A 20485-nucleotide genomic window follows, 5' to 3' on the forward strand; every position below is an offset into this window, starting at 1 on the left:
ATTTTACTGATCATAATGTATCCCTCTCTTGAAGTGTTTTGTTTTGCGTTTTTTCCGAAGTGTCAGTAACTATTAATTTCTGTGATTTAATGGTAAACAAAGTTGTGCTTAATAAATTCTGTTGTTGAAGAAGCAGACTTAGAACGGAAAGAGCCGGATAGAATAGCAGGATTTCATGACATCACTGCCTACCATAAGGTGATATTTTCTATATCTATGCTCTCAGTGTAGCACGTAGCCTACCACCTGTTTTAGAATGATGTTACCTAGCCTGAAAGAGGTTACATTTACTAATAATAACCACCACAAACTTATTCCTTTTGGCATTTACTATACTCCAGTAATACCGGCAAGTGAGGAAAGAAAACTCCCAGACATGAACATTAGTGAAATCAAAGAAGTTACATCTGATTTACCCTTGCATCTTTAAACATAATGTTCATGTTTAAACTGAGAATATACAACAATAGGTTTTCAATCATTGCTAACAGAGTAATCAGGTTTCTCTCAATGAAATCAAAAACAAGGACTAAGAAAACAAGGTTGTGACATTTAAATAAGTTCAATAATGGGCAGATGGTACATACTACTTTAGAAACTTACATAGTCATGATCAAAACTGATGTGAATATGAGGCTCAAAAATTTCTGCATAGCATAATTAATCTGTAGACGAGTGTGAATACAAAGCTCCTAAATAAGAAATTTAACAAAGACAAAGGAAAACTGCAAACTTTCCTTTTATTGAATGGGTATTGAGATCATAATTTAATCTGACCAATCTGTCAGTGTTGTGTTTCACCAATTCCTCTACATTGTTTTCACAGTCCAATTGCAGTGTGTGCCAAGTAGCTGCAGACTAGAAAGTAATCAGTGGAAACCTCCATGTAAATAAATCACATAGCATTGTTGGCTTTGCAAGCCAATTGCTGGTTCAGCTACCTAGTTGCGAAAGCTATCAGCGTTCAATCACATTGGTGACTTTACTTCATGACTTGTTGATAATGTGCTTGAACTGTAACTCTGCAGTGCTGCTGGCAGAAATGGCTTCATTTGTTACTCTACTGTTGTTGACAGTGAGCAAAATGAAAGAATGAAATTTAGTACAGGTAAATGGCCTATTCCTTTCAAACACAGCCTTGACTAGTATTATACACAGAAAATACCAAGAATCACAGTAAATGAAGAAAGAAAAGTGTCAGTGGTAATTAGTACTAGCCTAAGCCAACAGTGGAGTATCTCTACATATGTTATGAGAACTAAAGACTGAGATAGAGAAATACCGACAGTTTCTTGTGCATACCACACACATATGCACTGTGAAACGTCATCACACAAAATACTCTTTCGGAAACATGTTCTGGAAACTGTAGCATTTTACGATGAACATCTCTGTGTACCTTCCCTCTTGTGTATTTCACTTTGTTTTCAAATCTAATACTGTGTATCATTGTTAGAATATGAGGTGAAAACAGGTGTTACATAGTAACCAGACAAACTTAGCTGTTGTACAAAAAGGAGTGCATTATTCAGGCTTAAAAGTTTTCAGTGCTCTTCCTACATGCATCAAAGGTGTCTCTCTTGAAAAACTAAAGTTAAAGGGAAAATTTAACATTTAGCTGTTGTAAAATTCTATTAACTTAGCAATTTTTTAGCTTAAATGAGTGTACATGGTTGTAGATTTATTGTGTAACTGGATGTCCCATTAGAGCAAGCATAAATATGAATTACTTCCATTGTAAAAGATATACTGATTTTTAATATGATATTTTTAATATTAATGTCTTGTATTGTACATGTAAATACACTTATACGATAAAAAAAGAAGAACAAATATAAGGAAATCAACCATGAAGGAGTTATCTGAATTGTACATAAATCATTAGGTGTGAAGTACATGTAGAGACAAACAAAAAAATTGAGATTTCAGAAAAATTACATGATTTATTCACGAGAAAGAGCTCCATAAATTCTGCAAGTTAATACAGTGTTGGTTCACCTACAGGCTTTACACAAGCAGTTATTCAGCTTGACATTGATTGACAAAGTTTTTGGGTATTATCCTTAGGGATATAGTGCTGAATCCTGCCCAAATGGGATGTTGCAATGTCAAAATCTCTAGCTGGTTGGAGAGCCCTGTCCATCATGCCCCAAATATTCTGAACTGGAGAGAGATGTGGTGACCTTTCTGGCCAAGGTAAGGTTTGGCAAGCATGAATAGAAGCAGTAGAAACTCTTTCAGTGTGTGCGTGGGTATTATCATGTTTAAATTTAAGCCCAGGATGGCTTATGGTTAAGGGCAACGAAATATGGCATAGAATATCACTGATGTACTGCTGTGTTGTAAGGGTGCAATGGATGGCATCAAGTTAAGTTAGTGATATTCCATGGCCTGTTTTGTTGCCATTCATGGTAAGCCATCCTGGGCTTAGATTGTAGCATGATAATGTCTGATCATACACGTTGAGAGTTTCTAAAGTTTATTTTCGTGCTCACCAAACCATACCTTGGCCAGCAACATCACCAGATCTCTCCTCAATTGAGGACATTTGGAAAATTATGGGCAGAGCCCTCCAAGCATCTCGGGATTTTAACAACTCGACACGCCAAGTGGGCAGAATTTGGCATGATATAACCTAGGAGGACATCCTACAACTCTATCAATCAACACCAAGTCAATTAACTGTTTGCATAAGGTACAGAGGTGGACCAGTACGTTACTGGCTTGCTCAATTTGTGAAGTTCTTTCTCTTGAATAATCCATCCATTTTTCTGAAGTTCTAATCATTTGTTTGTCTGTACATGTACATCGCATTTACTGACTTCTGTCTCATTCAGGTAATTCCTTCTTGATGTGTCATTCGTTTTGTCTTGTTATGTTTTATTGTGTTATGCACCTTATTTATTCTTATGTATTATGATGTAACATTCATTTTACTTAGGAATCACTGCTGTAAAGGATGAAGAAATTGAGTTGCATCTCAAATTTCATAGAACACTTAAATGGGTAGGTTGCCGTGTAATACAGTAATGTTAATCCTTGGGAGAATGTCTGGTTACAATGATAACCCATGTGAAAGTTTCAAGCAGTAGAAAATTTTACAGTACAGTTCAATAAATGTGGTAAAACTATGTAGGAAGTAATTTTACTACATTTCTGTGCATTTGCTGGGGGCTTTCAACAAGGAAAGTCAACTTCATTCATTCATTCATTCATTCATTCATTCACTGAGCACTTCACAAGTCTTCTTCAAACTTTTAAAAATATCTGTTCCTGAACAGTCAGCACGTACAAAAGCAGTAATGACTTTTTCATCAACAAGAAGTATCAAATCATAAATAAGTGTGGAAAGAGACTACAAATAAGTGGCTCTGTAAATGAAGTTGTTAAAATTAGGTTTGCTGGAAACTTTTTCTTCTGCTGGTGAAAATGCTAGTCAGTTTAATGTCACATTATATCAAAGTGAATTTAGTTACACAATGTTTACATTGTTAGGGCTATTGCAATGAGATATATTTGCATTAAGAACTACAATTTTATACACTTTTTTTCTCTTGGTAGGTCATCCACAACTGTTTTATGGGTCATTCGTGATTGATAACATCCACATGCAGTTGTATTTAATTTTATTTTCTGTTAAAAAGAAGCACAACTAGATTTTAGGAACATAGTTTTATTATCACAAGCATCCGAAAAAGTACAACTACATTTGATGGTCGTATACATTACCAAAGTCTACAAATTTTCAGCTTGCACGCCATGTACCAGAGAATAACTATATTACCCATTTTATTTTACTCATATTAATATGTTGTACATATTATTCTATTCTCTTTAGAATTTTACTATAACAGGTTTTCTTACAGTTCAACAATATTCATAGTCATCACATTTTGTTATAATTTTTCAGGTGCGTCAGAAAATCTGACTGTTGTCCTGAAACCTGATTGTGCTCTCCTGTCATAGTAAAATAAAATTTAATGCAACTGCGCACAAGTTTTATCAATCATGTATCATTCCAGATAATCATTTGTTACTTAAAATTTTGGTACTTACCTTATGGTTTGTTAATTCAGCCATGTCTAAAATGTGACTGAAGAGTTTTAATATACATTTAGATTGTAAATTAATGTCATGACAATGCTGGTTAACTGTAAGTTGCTTTCTATGATACAGTTACTTTCTCACAATTAAGATGCAGGAGACAAAGAAGGAAATTTAGTCGGCAGTAGTGTTTGATAGTACTTACCATCATCTGATTCCTCATCTGGCTCTTCAAACATTTCCTCGTCATTAAGTGGTATTTCTCCATTGTCTTCTTCCATTTCCTGCTCTTGCTCTGAAACATATAGTTATTTTCTATTGAAATCATATCCAAGCCACCTGGAAACATATTTAGGTGTGACTTGCGATGCACCTCATTTTTACAGATATGTTATGGGGAGGTTGATTAAAATAAAATCTCACTTTCAAGTTCTTGAGAATTCATCTATTTATTTCAGGGTAAATTTATATGTATCCCAAAAGGATAGGCAAATGGGAAGTGGGTGTGGTGCATTTGTAGCAGTAACTTGAATAATATTTTTAAGGATGCATCCAACGAAACATATTTGTAGGTAGAAGTATCTTTTGTTGAAATACTGGCTGAGTATCTGTTGTTGCTTGGGTATGTGTTTATTGAATTCTATTAGTCCATCTCCTTCCCCCTCTCTCTGTTGATCTCCTCCTCCCACCTCTCTGTTCATCTCCTACCCCCTCTCTCTGTCCACACACTCCATCCGTCACTCTCTGTCCATCTACTCCTGCCACTAACACAGTCATTTGCTATTTCTTTCTCTAACTGTCAGTCTGTTCCTCCCCATGCAAATAGTAATGTTCTGCTCAAAGCTGAAAAGTCGAGCAGTCTACAAAGGTAATCTTCTCATCAAACAAATGGGTTGTGTGACTTACTTCACTCGACAACATTTTGGTGCAGTAAAATAATAATTTTCTAGATGGTTGTGCATCCCATCAGGTGTTGTTATATGCACACATGTAAGTGATGTAGAGAAAACATGAGAAAGTATGCTGCATGCCAGATTCAGATTTGAACTCAGCTCCTCCCAATTAAAACTACATCACTAAACCACTTGCTCAGAAACTTGCTTAAGAATCAATGTATGAAGATGCTCTGTAACCAAACATATTACAGAGAACAAACATTCAATTAAAAGGAAAGATATTTCTCATATTATTATCACTATAAATTTCCTAAATTGTGGAACTAATTTTAAAACACATGCAGTAAATGATGTAAACAGAGGATACACATATTTTAACACAAGGAGCCTGCTAAGACATAACATGAAAGGGGCAGACTGCAGTGGCTATGACCTGGGAATAAAATTGGATAACAGACTTCCAAGACAATCATTAAGTTTGAAATGAAGCTGCTTTGAAGTGGCAGTGTAGGAGTTTATCAACAAATGATAAATAATGTCAGTCTACTCCATTTCTCATATCATAATAGGAAGAATTACATAATTGGATGGGACTGATGACCTCGCTATTTGGTCCCCTCCCCCAAAACAATGAATCAACATAATGGGAAGAATTACACCCTAAAAACAGTTTGTGACAACACAGTCATTAAATAACAGTTAGTGATGATATTCCAAGCACTTACCATGCAAGTTTGGATGCATTTGGTCTTCGTTTATATCTTGATAAACAAAGTACTCTTCCTGGTTTATGCCTTGGTTAGCATCAACATAATACTGTTGCTGATTCACATCCACATGATCATGAAAAATGTTCTCCGGCTGGTTGACACCTACATCATCATAAATTATGTTCTGTTGCTCTTCGGCATCTTCATCATCGTCATTTATTACTATTTCTTCAGCATTAAGGCCTGCTTGCTCTCCATTATTTTCATTTCTCTCATCATCAGATGACACTGGAGGGGAAAAGAAAAAAGGAACAGTAATTCAGATCAAAAGTAGCTAGGGCACCTTCAGACTGTTAACAAGAAATTATTAATCACTTGTGTAAAGCTATAATTCCTTACTAGTCATAAGAAGATCTATGGAAATGATCAGGAAACATCACAGTGTGGCACTTGAAATCCATGGTGTATCTCAAAAGATTCTGAATAGTGCCATACTGCTTAAAATTAACTTTTAACATGGTGTCAGGTTTGAAGTCATCAAATCACCGAGCATAATTAATACTGTACTTAATTTTACCCTATCTGATGTTCAATGGGGGACAATCATTGCATGCTGTTTTTGATACCTACAGGAAGTAAACTGTGCCGATATACAAACTGTGTTATAATTCCATTATTCTCAACAGGAAACTGGCAAAAGGAATACGAAGGCTGCCTGACTCACCGAATGTGTTTAGAATGTTTTAAGAACGAATATGTGTGTGTGTGTGTGTGTGTGTGTGTGTGTGTGTGTGTGTGTGTGTGAGAGGGGAGGGGGGGGGGGGGGGGGGAAGAGATGTGAGATATACTGACAAACCAGCAAGAGGCTCTCCAAACAGGCTAGTCATGTGGTGGGATATATATGTCGTGCAAGTAACTTCCAGGCTCCCAGTTACTCAGCTCACAGTCTCTGCTGGTGGCAGATTGCTGGCCCCATTTTCACAGTTTTAAGAGAAACTAATGCAGACTGTAGATTGATGATTTAAGAATCTCCTTTTGAAGCTGGAAATGTTCTTGTAACAGCATCAAGATCTGATAGATTAATGCCTAACCATGTCAAAATACATTTGACGTAAGTTTTCTTTACCAGAGCAAGAGAAAAATCAGTATTATTTGTTAGATTCTTGGGGTGGTCAGTGCAAAAGAACCATTTTGTGCACTGTACCTTAGGAATAATAACTTTTTCATCTGGTCATCCCAAAAGGCTCAACAGAACAGGCACCACCACATACAGCTTACAATATTTGAAGAATTTTCAAATCGAGTTCTGCTGAATGATGATGATGTCTATGTGCACTTGCAACTTATGCTCAAAATTAATATAAAGACGTCCAGTGTTTGATTTAAAATTCCCTCCAGTATTAAAAATTGATATATATTCAATGCCATTAGAAACTTATCTCTATTTGACAGCAATGGATTCAACTGTCTGCAGCAGTGCACCACTGCAACTAATGTGAGTTACGAGGTTTCACAAGCTTACTAACACTGTCTGTCCCCCACCCCACCATCACAAACACAGGACACAGCCAAACTTGTGATGTGTTGTTGCAGTCTGCGGTGGCAGTGAACTTTAAAGTGATTTGTGTTATGAGCAATATTTCAATATTTTTTAGTAGCTAGTTTCTTAAAGGAAAAAAATAAAAGGTATTAATATGATGTGGACTATAATTTGAAAGTAATAGCATACATGGAATAACATCGAAACGTAGCAGCTGATTGGTATTTTGGTCCTCCACCCACAGAGAAAATGATTTGCAATTTTTGGGCTAGTAAAGAAGAACTGGAAAAAGAGGACTGAAGGCAAAACAGCCAAAACTAAAAGATGACGATTTTAAAGGCCACAGTTTTATAAACTAAGAATCTTTCTTCATCTGCCTTTGCTATCTAATAGCAAAAGTGGCTAAAATGTTGTTTTTCTAAAAACAAACTGTTTAAAAATTAAGGTGTGTCTTATAGTCCACAGCATCTTATAGTCCATGAAATATGGTAATCAAGCTGCAGACACTAGTACATAATAGTCTCTTTGCTCAGGTTTTCTAATGTACTGAAATGTGTCTCATACAATTTAGGACAGTTAGAAGATCTGCGGCAACAGTTTGAAAACCCTGCTGAATTTAGTTTTATATTGAGTTGTCCAACATGTGAAGAAATGTCATTCAATTTATGTGCGTGGTGTAAAAAAAAGATATGTTTTGAGCATTCCCATACACATTACCTATATTTTAATGTTTTTGTATGATAACAATTAAATACTTACTATTTTCAATTAACAAAATACCATATCACATATGTGAAAAGGTAAACTAAAAAACAAAAATAAAGAACGAATTTGAAAAATAAAATAATGATTTCAAACATTAAATAAAACAAAGTCAAACAATTTGGTTAATAATAAATGTTTAAATATTTTGATTAAGTAAGTGAAAATACTCCAACAGCAAAATGTGTATAACCTATTCTCTAAAAATACCATTTCAGAAACCAGCTTCATTACCCATGAATGGAAACGGCATGGAAGTTTTTTTATTTGTGTTGGAATGAAAGTTTTCATTTTGCAAAATTAATTAAGGGTGATGAAAAATGTTCTCACTGCCACATTTTCTGCAAAACGTGTTTCCTGGCTCCTGTGTTCTCAGTACTCTGTTGCTTATCCTTACACTGGATCCAGGTGCCAAACCATGAACAAAGTAATTTAAACATGCATTGGTAAGATGGTGCATGGTCTTTGTGCCAAGCTGTGCTTCCCTCTGGTGTTCCACAAGCATAAAAATTAATGCTGTATTTCAGTGCTTTTCTTATTCCAAATAAAACGTTGTGTCTTAGTACCAAATGCCAAGCCGATTCTCACAAAGAAGAAAGTAGCAACCAGCCACTGTTGATAATCCTGTTCATCTATGTAAATAGCTTCATTTACGGTTTCGAGCTGACAGGTTCGTTTTCCGACAGCTGTTCACATTTATATTACATTTATCATTGTTTGCATTAGTTGAAAAAACTTTCAACAACCTACGTAATATATGTGTGAACAACCTGTCAGTTCGAAAACAGTAACGGCCTACTAAAAAACAGCATTATTAACACTGACTAGTTGCTGTTTTCTTCTTTGCAAGCTTCAACTTGTAAAACCTTTCTTATTGCCTCTTGGAACCAGTCAGTGGTGCTTTGATGAACAATGTAATTCTGCGGCAGCAGAAGAATACCTTCCTTTCTGGATACAAGTTAGTTATATACAGAGATGCGTTGTTTCTTTCATTCTCCTGACAAATGTTAGATTTGGCACTTAAAACTTTTCTACTTCAACTGTTCAACTGCCTATCAGCAGATGAGTAACTTACTTTCCACGATGACAGGTTGTAATCAAACCAGTTTAAGATGATATGTATGTAAATACAGATTGCGTCTGAAGCACAGTAAACAGACCTCAGAACAGTTACTCTGGCATACTAGCCATGTGTTTACATCTTTCTTCGCTATTAAATCCCTCTTACTGCATGAGTAACACGGCATCAGTAGATGGAGAGGTAGCTATCAAAGAGAAATGTGGTAAAATACCTCTATGTGCTGCAGTTACCCCATTTCTCACTATCTAATGGGTTCCTTGGTGAAAAACATTCAAAAGTCATCTTCGACAATACCAAAATTTTGAAAATTGTTTAATTACATGATACAGATGACACAAGATAGTATTTTATAAGTATTTCGGGCGAAACAAATAGTTGTATAAAACAAATTTACAATCTAACACAGACTCTGTAAAACTAAGTACGTTGCCAAAGATACGAAACAATTCATATAGAACACTGTATCACGTCTTGAGTAAACTCTATTACTATTTCACGGAACTAACATATTTCAATCAGGATGCCGTTGACTCTGACTACTGCTTAAGCAGGTATAGAGAACTTACAATCCACATGTGTAAGTGGACGTCCTAGTCTCAGACATAGTAATTTTACAAGACTCTTTGTAAATTATTGAATCCAGCTTCTGAGGTATGGGGTATTTCACCTAACAGTAGCGTTTTGTAAATAAATGTAAGACACATCGCCCAAATCCGTTGGAGATAAGGTTTTATTGCCTAAAATGAAGCAACATTGTGAGGACAGTACGTGGGAATGGCCTATGTAATGCACTGCTACCAACAATAGAAATGTGAAGGCCGCGTTTTTACCTAGGAGTAGTCTGGCTCCTACTTAGTATCAATTGATGCTGTGTTATCCATAAAGGTTTAAGGATTTAATCGCGAAATAAGATGTAAACAAATAGCTAGTGTACCTGAGTAACCCCTCTATGGTCGCCTAACGTTACAGCCCTCTCAGCCAGAGAAATATTTGCACGTAAAAAGAACAAGGGCACATCTATTGCTTACTTTGATTGTCCGGCAATAAACGCAACGTCCTCGGTGTACGGTTCGTGTCTATCTCATGAACTTTATTTACTGAGATAGTAATTTATTCAGTCGAAGTCACGACTTATTTCGATTTGGTTCTGACAACTACATAACAGTTGCACCTAACATTCCACCTCGTTAATTTTTGGCCTGCAGAGTCATAGTATGTACAAAACGACTATCAAACGACAAACTTACACTCTTTCTATTTCATTTTGAGAATCATCTTGTTGTTGCACCTGGGCATTCCACTGTGTACTATTTGTGTATGTATTTTTTTTTCCTCATTGAATAAATGTTTTTCTTATGGTAGGACATATGCTGAACTAATAGCACACGAAGCTAAATGGTACTTACCATTGAGTGGAACAACGTCATCATCAGAAGATTCCGAGGACTCTGAAAATGAAAAATAATAGTTTAAAGTCAAAGCTGTGTCTACAGAAACCTTAAAGAGAGCGAACAAGTCTATAGAAATCTTAAAGAGAGCAAACAAGTTGTTATATTACGCAGCACTTAGAAAAAGGTGAAAGAAATGGACCATAACAAAACTTTTTCATCATTTTTCTGCTGAAATAAAATTGAGACTACACAAAATTACTGTTGAAAACATCTACGAGCCGATAAGCCATTAGTAAACAACTTTCCTGTTTTCTGTTAAAATTGACAGCGATGAAGAATGGGAAACCGCACATTTTCAGTTAGTTTCTTTATATTAAATTCCAGCATCAACAGTTGCCTTATGCCAGGGCCATAATTAATTCAAACGTTGATAAGTTGTGGAGCAGTTTGCGAAGGAAATAAAGGAGCTCAGATTCTGGAAGAGTATACCTGTTACAAACATTGTGACTGACGATAGATTTAACCTTTGACCACAGCTCTGATCAACTCGTCTTGCAAATAATAGTATACTGTTTACCAATACACAATCCCCTAGTCTCCTTAATAAAACGGTTTCCTTTAGTGACGATTATCGCTGTAATCGCATCACGTTGCCGCTTCCTGTCTTTTTTTTGGGATCTAGAAAGGATATATGAGGGCTATTCGCCAAGAAAGGTCCAATCGATTGCAAAATGGAAACTAAAGTGAAACTCTGATGAAAGTTTGCATAGATGTGGTGGACAATGTCTCTAGTATACCCATCGATCGCGTCACATCGCTCTTTGCAGTTTTAAGCGTACATTGTGCACGTAATAACGCCTAGAAAATCAGGTATCCAAACAAGTACGGACATCAGAACAAGTTTTACCTCACGCCGGTTCCCAGAACTCCTGAAGATAGACGTTGATTGTGGATATTGTATCAAAGATGCAGTCCAATTGACTGTTCAGAGATTTAACTAAAGCCGACGAAAGCTATAACCATGCATGAGCAGCACCTATTAGACGGAGGGGGTCCGACAGCCGATCGGTTCCAGTTATTCCACCAAGGTGGTGGTACACGGCTCGTGTTGTCTGTAGTTCAACCATGTCTAGACGGACAATACCACGGTTCGATCACGTCCGGATTGTCACGCTGTGCCAGGAAGGGCTCTCGACAAGACAAGTGTCCAGGCGTCTCGAAGTGAACCAAAGCGATGTTGTTCGGATACAGATGAAATGCCTCGCTCAGACCGCCCAAGGGCTGCTACTGCAGTGGATGACCGCTATCTACGAATTATGACTCAGAGGAACCCTGACAGAAACGCCACCACGTAGAATAATGCTTTTCGTGCAGCCAGAGGAGGTCGTGTTGCGACTCAAACAGTGCGCAATAGGCTGCATGAAGTGCCATTTCACTCCTGACGTCCACGCGAGGTCCATCTTTGCTACCACAACACCATGCAGCACGGTGTAGAGGAGCCCAACAACATGCCGAATGAACAGCTCAGGATTGGTATCACGTTCTGCTCACTGATGAGTGTTGCATATGCCTTCAACCAGACAATCGTCGGAGACGTGTTTGGAGGCAAGTTGGTCAGGCTGAACGCCTTAGACAAACTGTCCAGCGAGTGCAGCAAGGTGGAGGTTACCTGATGTTTTGGGGTAACATTATGTGGGGCCGATGTACGCCGCTGGTGGTCATGGAAGGCGCCGTAGCGGCTGTAAGATACTTGAAAGTCATCATTTGACCTATAGTGTAACCATATCGGCAGCATATTGGCGAGGCATTTGTTGCAATGGGTGACAACTCGTCCTCAATCATCCGCATCTTGTGAATGACTTCCTTCAGTATAAAGACATCGTTCGACTAGAGTGGCCAACATTTTCTCCAGGCATGAACCCTATCAAACATGCCTGGTCCAGATTGAAAAGGACTGTTAAAGAATGACGTGACCCACCAAACAATCTGAGGGATCTACGCCGAATCATCATTGAGGAGTGGCGCAATCTGGACCCACAGTGCCTTGACGAACTTGTGGACAGTATACCACAGCGAATACAGGCATGCATCAATGTGGGAGGGCGTATTACTGTGTATTAGAGGTACCAGTGTGTACAGCAATCTCATCCACCATCTGTGAAGGTCTCGCTGTATGGTGGTACAACATGCAATGTGTGGTTTTCATGAGAAATAAAAAGAGCGGAAATGTTTTTGTACAGGTTGGAACTCTCGGAACCGAGGTGATGCAAAACTCTTTTTGATATGTTTATGAGTGCCTGTGAGAATTTCACCTGATTCCATGCAGCCCACAAAACGTAACTATCATGCATCTTCTTTTTCCTGACAATTCTGTGCCGCACACCGCAGGGGCAATGAGGACGCTTCTACAGAGTTTTAGATGGGAAGTGTTCGATCACCCACCATACTGGCAGGACTTGGCTCCCTCTGATTTTCATCTCTGCTCACATGAACCAATGACCATGAAGACAACATTATAGCACAGACAGCAGGCTGCGGATCACTCTAGAAAATTTGCGCAAACTACAGCCAGCTGCATTCTATTGCAAAGTTATTGGAAAGATGCTACAATGCCACGACAAATGTCTCAGTCGGAATGGAAACTATGTGGAGAAGTAGATGGAGAGTGTAGCTAAGTGTTGCAGATAAAACATTGTATTAAACAAATTTACAGTTTAACACAGACTCTGTAAAACATAGTATGTTGCCTAAGATAAAGCAAATCACATAGAACACTATCACGTCTTGGGTAAACTCTATTACTAGTTCATGAATCAGCCAATTTCGATCAGGATGCCGTAGACTGATTGCTTAAGCAAGTATAGAGAACTTACAATCCACATGTGTAAGTGCACGTCTTAGTCTCAGACATAATAAATTTATGAGACTCTTTGTAAATTAATGAATGCAGCTTCTGAGGGCTGGGTTATTTCATCTAACCGTTGTTTTTTGTAAATAAATGTAAGACACATCGCCTAAATCCGTTGGAGATAAGCTTTTATTGCCTAAAATGAAGCAACATTGTGAGGACAAAATGTGGAAATGGCCTATGTAATGCACCACTACCTACAAGAGAAATGTGAATGCCGTGTTTTTCCCTAGGAGTAGTCTGGCCCCCACTTAGTATCAATTGATGCTGTGTTATCCATAAAGGTGGAAGGATTTAATCGCGAAGTAAGATGTAAACACATAGCTAGTGTACCTGAGTAACTCCTCTATGGTCGCCTAACATTACAGCCCTCTCGGCCAGGGGAATATTTGCACGTAAAAAGAACAAGGGCACATCTATTGCAATAAAGGCAACGTCCTTGGTGTACGGTTTGAGGCAATCTCATGAACTTTATTTACTGAGATAGTAATTTATTCAGTCGAAGTGACGGCTTATTTCTATGTGGTTCTGACAACTACATAACAATTGCACCTAACATTCCACCTCGTTAAATTTTGGCCTACAGATTCATAGTATGTACAACATGACTACCAAACGACAAACTTACACTCTTTCTATTTCGTTTTGAGAATCGTCTTACTGTTGCACCTGGGCATTCCACTGTGTACTATTTCTGTATGTATTTTTTTTCCTCATTGAATAAATGATTTTCTTACGGTAGGACATATGCTGAACTAATAGCGCACAGAGCTAAATGGTACTTACCATTGAGTGTAACAACGTCATCATCAGAAGATTCCGATGACTCTGAAAATGAAAAATAATAGTTTGAAGTCAAAGCTGCGTCTACAGAAATCTTAAAGAGAGTGAACAAGTCTATAGAAATCTTAAAGACAGTGAACAAGATGATACATTACGCAGCACTTAGAAAAAGGTGAAAGAAATGGAACATAACAAAACTTTTTCATCATTTTTCTGCTTAAATAAAATTGAGACTACACAAAATTACTGTTGAAAACTTCAACAAGCCAATAAGCCATTAGTAAACAACTTTCCTGTTTTCTGCTAAAATCGACAGCGATGAACAATGGGAAACTGCACATTTTCAGTTAGTTTCTTTATATTAAATTCCAGCATCAATAGTTGCCTTGTGCCAGGGCCGTAATTAATTCAAATGTCGGCATGTTGTGGAGCAGTTTGTGAAGGAAATAAAGGAGCTCAGATTCTGAAAGAGTATACCTGTTACAAACATTGTGACTGATGATAGATTTAACCTTTGACCACTGCTTTGATCAGCTCATCTTACAAATAATAGTATACTGTTTACTAATACACAATCCCCTAGTCTCCTTGATAAAACGGTTTCCTTTAGTGACGATTATTGGTATAATCGCATCACGTTGGCGCTTCCTGTCTTTTTTTTGGGGATTACCCTTAATCCAAATAAATACAGATTCATTTACAGACACTTTCCTCTTATTACGACTATACAACACAAGTGCAGAGGGCGACATATATGCGGATTTACCAAAGTCTTTATTAGCAAGTTCAGCCATATGATAAGTACGATAGGCAATTATATCTCTGTCGACAAAACTTTCTAGTCCTGGTACAGATGGAGTACCAGACCCACCTCGTACAATAGCTACTGTAAGCCAACCATTACCATGACCGAAAGTGTCGTTAATATCAACGCATTCCAAAAAAAAAACTTCCCCCGAAACCACAACCGCCGGCTACGCTACAGATCAATTGGTCTTGTAGATCAATTTATTTATGAAAATACAAAGTACAGTCACCAACAAACTTAACATACTCACATACACCTTTACCCTTAATCCAAATAAATACAGATTAATTTACAGACACTTTCCTCTTATTACGACTATACGTATACTGTATATTTATGAAAATTTTCATAAATAAATTGATCTACAAGACCAATTGATCTGTAGCGTAGCCGGCAGTTGTGGTTTCGGGGGAAGTTTATTTTTGGAATGCGGCCGCGGCAGCGGCCGCCTATGATTCGAAAACATTGGTTGCTGTGGTTGCGTAATGTTGCGCAATGTTGGCGGCGCGCCAACGAGGCCGCCGCGCGTACGCGTGTGCCTAGATCTACTTTAACACGCGTACGCTGTAAGCGCACAACTGCTCAGCGGCTAAGTCCCGCGCAGATCCTAAGTCCCGTCCAAGGTCATGACGTCATCGCTGCCTATATAAGCGAGCGATCTGTACCAGGACTAGAAAGTTTTGTCGACAGAGATATAATTGCCTATCGTACTTATCATATGGCTGAACTTGCTAATAAAGACTTTGGTAAATCCGCATATATGTCGCCCTCTGCACTTGTGTTGTATAGTCTACAGTGTATAAAACGATCGAGAACATCGAGTTCGCTACAACATCTGGTGATAAGAAGAACCGCATACCAATTAAATCTGTTGCCGCTACTGCTCTTGTGGATGGACCTTGTGTATTTGTTGGATGTAGAGTTAATTTTAGCGTTGATATTAACGACACTTTCGGTCATGGTAATGGTTGGCTTACAGTAGCTATTGTACGAGGTGGGTCTGGTACTCCATCTGTACCAGGACTAGAAAGTTTTGTCGACAGAGATATAATTGCCTATCGTACTTAACATATGGCTGAATTTGCTAATAAAGACTTTGGTAAATACGCATATATGTCGCCCTCTGCACTTGTGTTGTATAGTCGTAATAAGAGGAAAGTGTATGTAAATGAATCTGTATTTATTTGGATTAAGGGCTATTCGCCAAGAAAGGGGCAATCGATTGCAAAATGGAAACTAAAGTGAAACTCTAATGAAAGTTTGCATGGATGTGGTGGACTACGTCTCTAGTACGCCCATCGATCACGTCATTTCACTCGTTGCAGTTCCAAGCATACATTGTGCATGTAATAATGCCTAGATAATCAGGTATCCAAACAAGTACGGACATCAGAACAAGTTTTACCTCACGCTGGTTCCCAGAACTCCTGAAGACAGACGTTGACTGTGGATATTGTATCAAAGACGCAGTCCAATTGACTGTTCAGAGATTTAACTAAAACTGACGAAAGCTATAACCATGCATGAGCAGCACCTATTAGACGGAGGGGGTCCGACAGCCGATCGGTTCCAGTTATTCCACCAAGGTGGTGGTACACGGCTCGTGTTGTCTGTAGTTCAACCATGTCTAGACGGACAATACCACGGTTCGATCACGTCCGGATGGTCTCACTGTGCCAGGAAGGGCTCTCAACAAGGGAAGTGTCCAGGCGTCTCGAAGTGAACCAAAGCGATGTTGTGCGGATACAGATGAAATGCCTCACTCAGATCGCCCAAGGGCTGCTACTGCAGTAGATGACCGCTATCTACGAATTATGACTCAGAGGAACCCTGACAGAAACGCCACCATGTAGAATAATGCTTCTCGTGCAGCCAGAGGAGGTCGTGTTATGACTCAAACAGTGCGCAATAGGCTGCATGAAGTGCCATTTCACTCCTGACGTCCACGGCGAGGTCCATCTTTGCTACCACAACACCATGCAGCACGGTATAGAGGAGCCCAACAACATGCCGAATGAACAGCTCAGGATTGGTATCATGTTCTGCTCACCGATGAGTGTCGCATATGCCTTCAACCAGACAATCGTCGGAGACGTGTTTGGAGGCAAGTTGGTCAGGCTGAATGCCTTAGACAAACTGTCCAGCGAGTGCAGCAAGGTGGAGGTTCCCTGATGTTTTGGGGTGGCATTATGTGGGGCCGATGTACGCCGCTGGTGGTCATGGAAGGCGACGTAGCGGCTGTAAGATAGTTGAAAGTCACCCTTTGACCTATAGTGTAATCATATCGGCAGCATATTGGCGAGGCATTTGTTGCAATGGGTGACAACTCGTCCTCAATCATCCGCATCTTGTGAATGACTTCCTTCAGTATAAAGACATCGTTCAACTAGAGTGGCCAACATTTTCTCCAGGCATGAACCCTATCAAACATGCCTGGTCCAGATTGAAAAGGACTGTTAATGAATGACGTGACCCACCAAACAATCTGAGGGATCTACGCCGAATCATCATTGAGGAGTGGTACAATCTGGACCCACAGTGCCTTGATGAACTTGTGGACAGTATACCACAGCGAATACAGGCGTACATCAATGCGGGAGGACGTATTACTGTGTATTAGAGGTACCAGTGTGTACAGCAATCTGATCCACCATCTGTGAAGGTCTCGCTGTATGGTGGTACAACATTCAATGTGTGGTTTTCATGAGAAATAAATACAGCAGAAATGATGTTTATGTTGACCTCTATTCCAATTTTTTGTACAGGTTGGAACTATCGGAACTGAGGTGATGCAAATTTTTTTTTTATGTCTGTATGAGTGTCTGTGAGAATGTCGCCTGATTCCATGCAGCCCACAAAACGTAACTATCATGCATCTCCTTTTTCATGACAATTCTGTGCCGCACACCGCAGGGGCAATGAGGATGCTTCTACAGAGTTTTTGATGAGAAGTGCCACGACAAATGTCTCAGTCGGAATGGAGACTATGTGAAGAAGTAGATGGAGAGTGTAGCAAAGTGTTGCAGATAAAACATTGTATTAAACAAATTTACAGTCTAACACAGACTCTGTAAAACATAGTACGTTGCCTAAGATAAAGCAAATCACATAGAACACTATCACGTCTTGGGTAAACTCTATTACTAGTTCATGAATCAGTCAATTTAGATCAGGATGCCGCTGACTGATTGCTTAAGCATGTATAGGGAACTTACAATCCACATGTGTAAGTGCACGTCCTAGTCTCAGGCATAGTAAATTTACAAGACTCTTTGTAAATTAATGAATGCAGCTTCTGAGGGCTGGGATATTTCATCTTACCATTGTCTTTTGTAAATAAGTCTAAGACACATCGCCTAAATCCATTGGAGGTAAGCTTTTATTGCCTAAATTGAAGCAACATTGTGAGGACAATACGTGGAACTGGCCTATGTAATGCACCGCTACCAACAAGAGAAATGTGAAGGCCGCGTTTTTCCCTAGGAGTAGTCTGGCTCCTACTTAGTATCAACTGATTCTGTGTCATCCATAAAGGTGGAAGGATTTAATCGCGAAGAAAGATGTAAACACATAGCTAGTGTACCTGAGTAACTCCTCTAAGATCGCATAACGTTACAGCCCTCTCGGCCAGTGGAATACTTGCACATAAAAAGAACAAGGTCATATGTACTGCCTACTTTGATTGTCCGTCAATAAAAGCAATGTCCTTGGTGTACGGTTTGAGTCAATCTCATGAACTTTATTTACCGAGATAGTAATTTATTCAGTCGAAGTCACGACTTATTTCTATTTCGTTCTGACAACTACATAACAGTTGCACCTAACATTCCACCTCGTTAATTTTTGGCCTGCAGATTCATAGTGTGTACAACATGACTATCAAACGCCGAACTTACGGACTCTTTCTATTTCGTTTTGAGAATCGTCTTACTGTTGCACCTGGGCATTCCACTGTGTACAACTCTGCATGTATTTTTTTTCCTCATAGAATAAATGTTTTTCTTACACTAGGACATATGCTGAACTAATAGCGCACGAAACTAAACTTAGTCCTTTTATCATTTATTATACTCCAGTAATACCGGCAAGTGAGGAAAGAAAACTCCCAGACATGAACATTAGTGAAATCAAACAAGTTACATCTGATTTACCCTTGCATCTTTAAACATAATATTCATAATCAAAATATCCACAGAACTCCCCCTGAGCAGCCATAGCGTACGGATCTCCGTGCCGGCACGTTCACAGGAGCTCAGTCCGTCAGTTCACCTGATGATGGCGACATGTTTGATCGCCGAAATATTGTGCCCGTTGGACACTGTAGACCGGCAGTACACCCGTGGATATTTTGATTATCAAATACGCCAGGAGAAACTCAAGAATCACATAATGTTCAATGTTTAAACAGAGAATATACAACAATAGGTTTTCAATCATTGCTAACAGAGTAATCAGGTTTCTCTCAATGAAATCAAAAACAAGGACTAAGAAAACAAGGTTGTGACATTTAAATAAGTTCAATAATGGGCAGATGGTACATACTACTTTAGAAACTTACATAGTCATGATCAAAACTGATGTGAATATGAGGCTCAAAAATTTCTGCATAGCATAATTAATCTGTAGACGAGTGTGAATACAAAGCTCCTAAATAAGAAATTTAACAAAGACAAAGGAAAACTGCAAACTTTCCTTTTATTGAATGGGTATTGAGATCATAATTTAATCTGACCAATCTGTCAGTGTTGTGTTTCACCAATTCCTCTACATTGTTTTCACAGTCCAATTGCAGTGTGTGCCAAGTAGCTGCAGACTAGAAAGTAATCAGTGGAAACCTCCATGTAAATAAATCACATAGCATTGTTGGCTTTGCAAGCCAATTGCTGGTTCAGCTACCTAGTTGCGAAAGCTATCAGCGTTCAATCACATTGGTGACTTTACTTCATGACTTGTTGATAATGTGCTTGAACTGTAACTCTGCAGTGCTGCTGGCAGAAATGGCTTCATTTGTTACTCTACTGTTGTTGACAGTGAGCAAAATGAAAGAATGAAATTTAGTACAGGTAAATGGCCTATTCCTTTCAAACACAGCCTTGACTAGTATTATACACAGAAAATACCAAGAATCACAGTAAATGAAGAAAGAAAAGTGTCAGTGGTAATTAGTACTAGCCTAAGCCAACAGTGGAGTATCTCTACATATGTTATGAGAACTAAAGACTGAGATAGAGAAATACCGACAGTTTCTTGTGCATACCACACACATATGCACTGTGAAACGTCATCACACAAAATACTCTTTCGGAAACATGTTCTGGAAACTGTAGCATTTTACGATGAACATCTCTGTGTACCTTCCCTCTTGTGTATTTCACTTTGTTTTCAAATCTAATACTGTGTATCATTGTTAGAATATGAGGTGAAAACAGGTGTTACATAGTAACCAGACAAACTTAGCTGTTGTACAAAAAGGAGTGCATTATTCAGGCTTAAAAGTTTTCAGTGCTCTTCCTACATGCATCAAAGGTGTCTCTCTTGAAAAACTAAAGTTAAAGGGAAAAT

General features: G+C 38.6%; 1 protein-coding gene across 5 annotated transcripts in view; it reads right to left on the bottom strand.

Annotated features, from left to right (window-relative positions):
* The window catches only part of LOC126299299 (filaggrin-2-like), a 492536-nt gene that overhangs the window by 52387 nt on the left and 419664 nt on the right, over positions 1 to 20485 (bottom strand). For 3 of the 5 annotated variants that reach the window (XM_049991095.1, XM_049991094.1, XM_049991097.1), the window contains 4 exons: positions 14119 to 14160; positions 10440 to 10481; positions 5666 to 5938; positions 4250 to 4339 (listed from right to left, as the gene is read on the bottom strand). In XM_049991095.1, the coding sequence (XP_049847052.1) occupies positions 4250 to 4339; positions 5666 to 5938; positions 10440 to 10481; positions 14119 to 14160 (447 nt within the window). The remainder of the gene's footprint in view (positions 1 to 4249; positions 4340 to 5665; positions 5939 to 10439; positions 10482 to 14118; positions 14161 to 20485) is intronic. The other 2 variants (XM_049991096.1, XM_049991098.1) reach the window with 2 other exon arrangements.

Source organism: Schistocerca gregaria, chromosome X, assembly GCF_023897955.1.
Source record: "Schistocerca gregaria isolate iqSchGreg1 chromosome X, iqSchGreg1.2, whole genome shotgun sequence".
Lineage (NCBI taxonomy): Eukaryota > Metazoa > Arthropoda > Insecta > Orthoptera > Acrididae > Schistocerca > Schistocerca gregaria.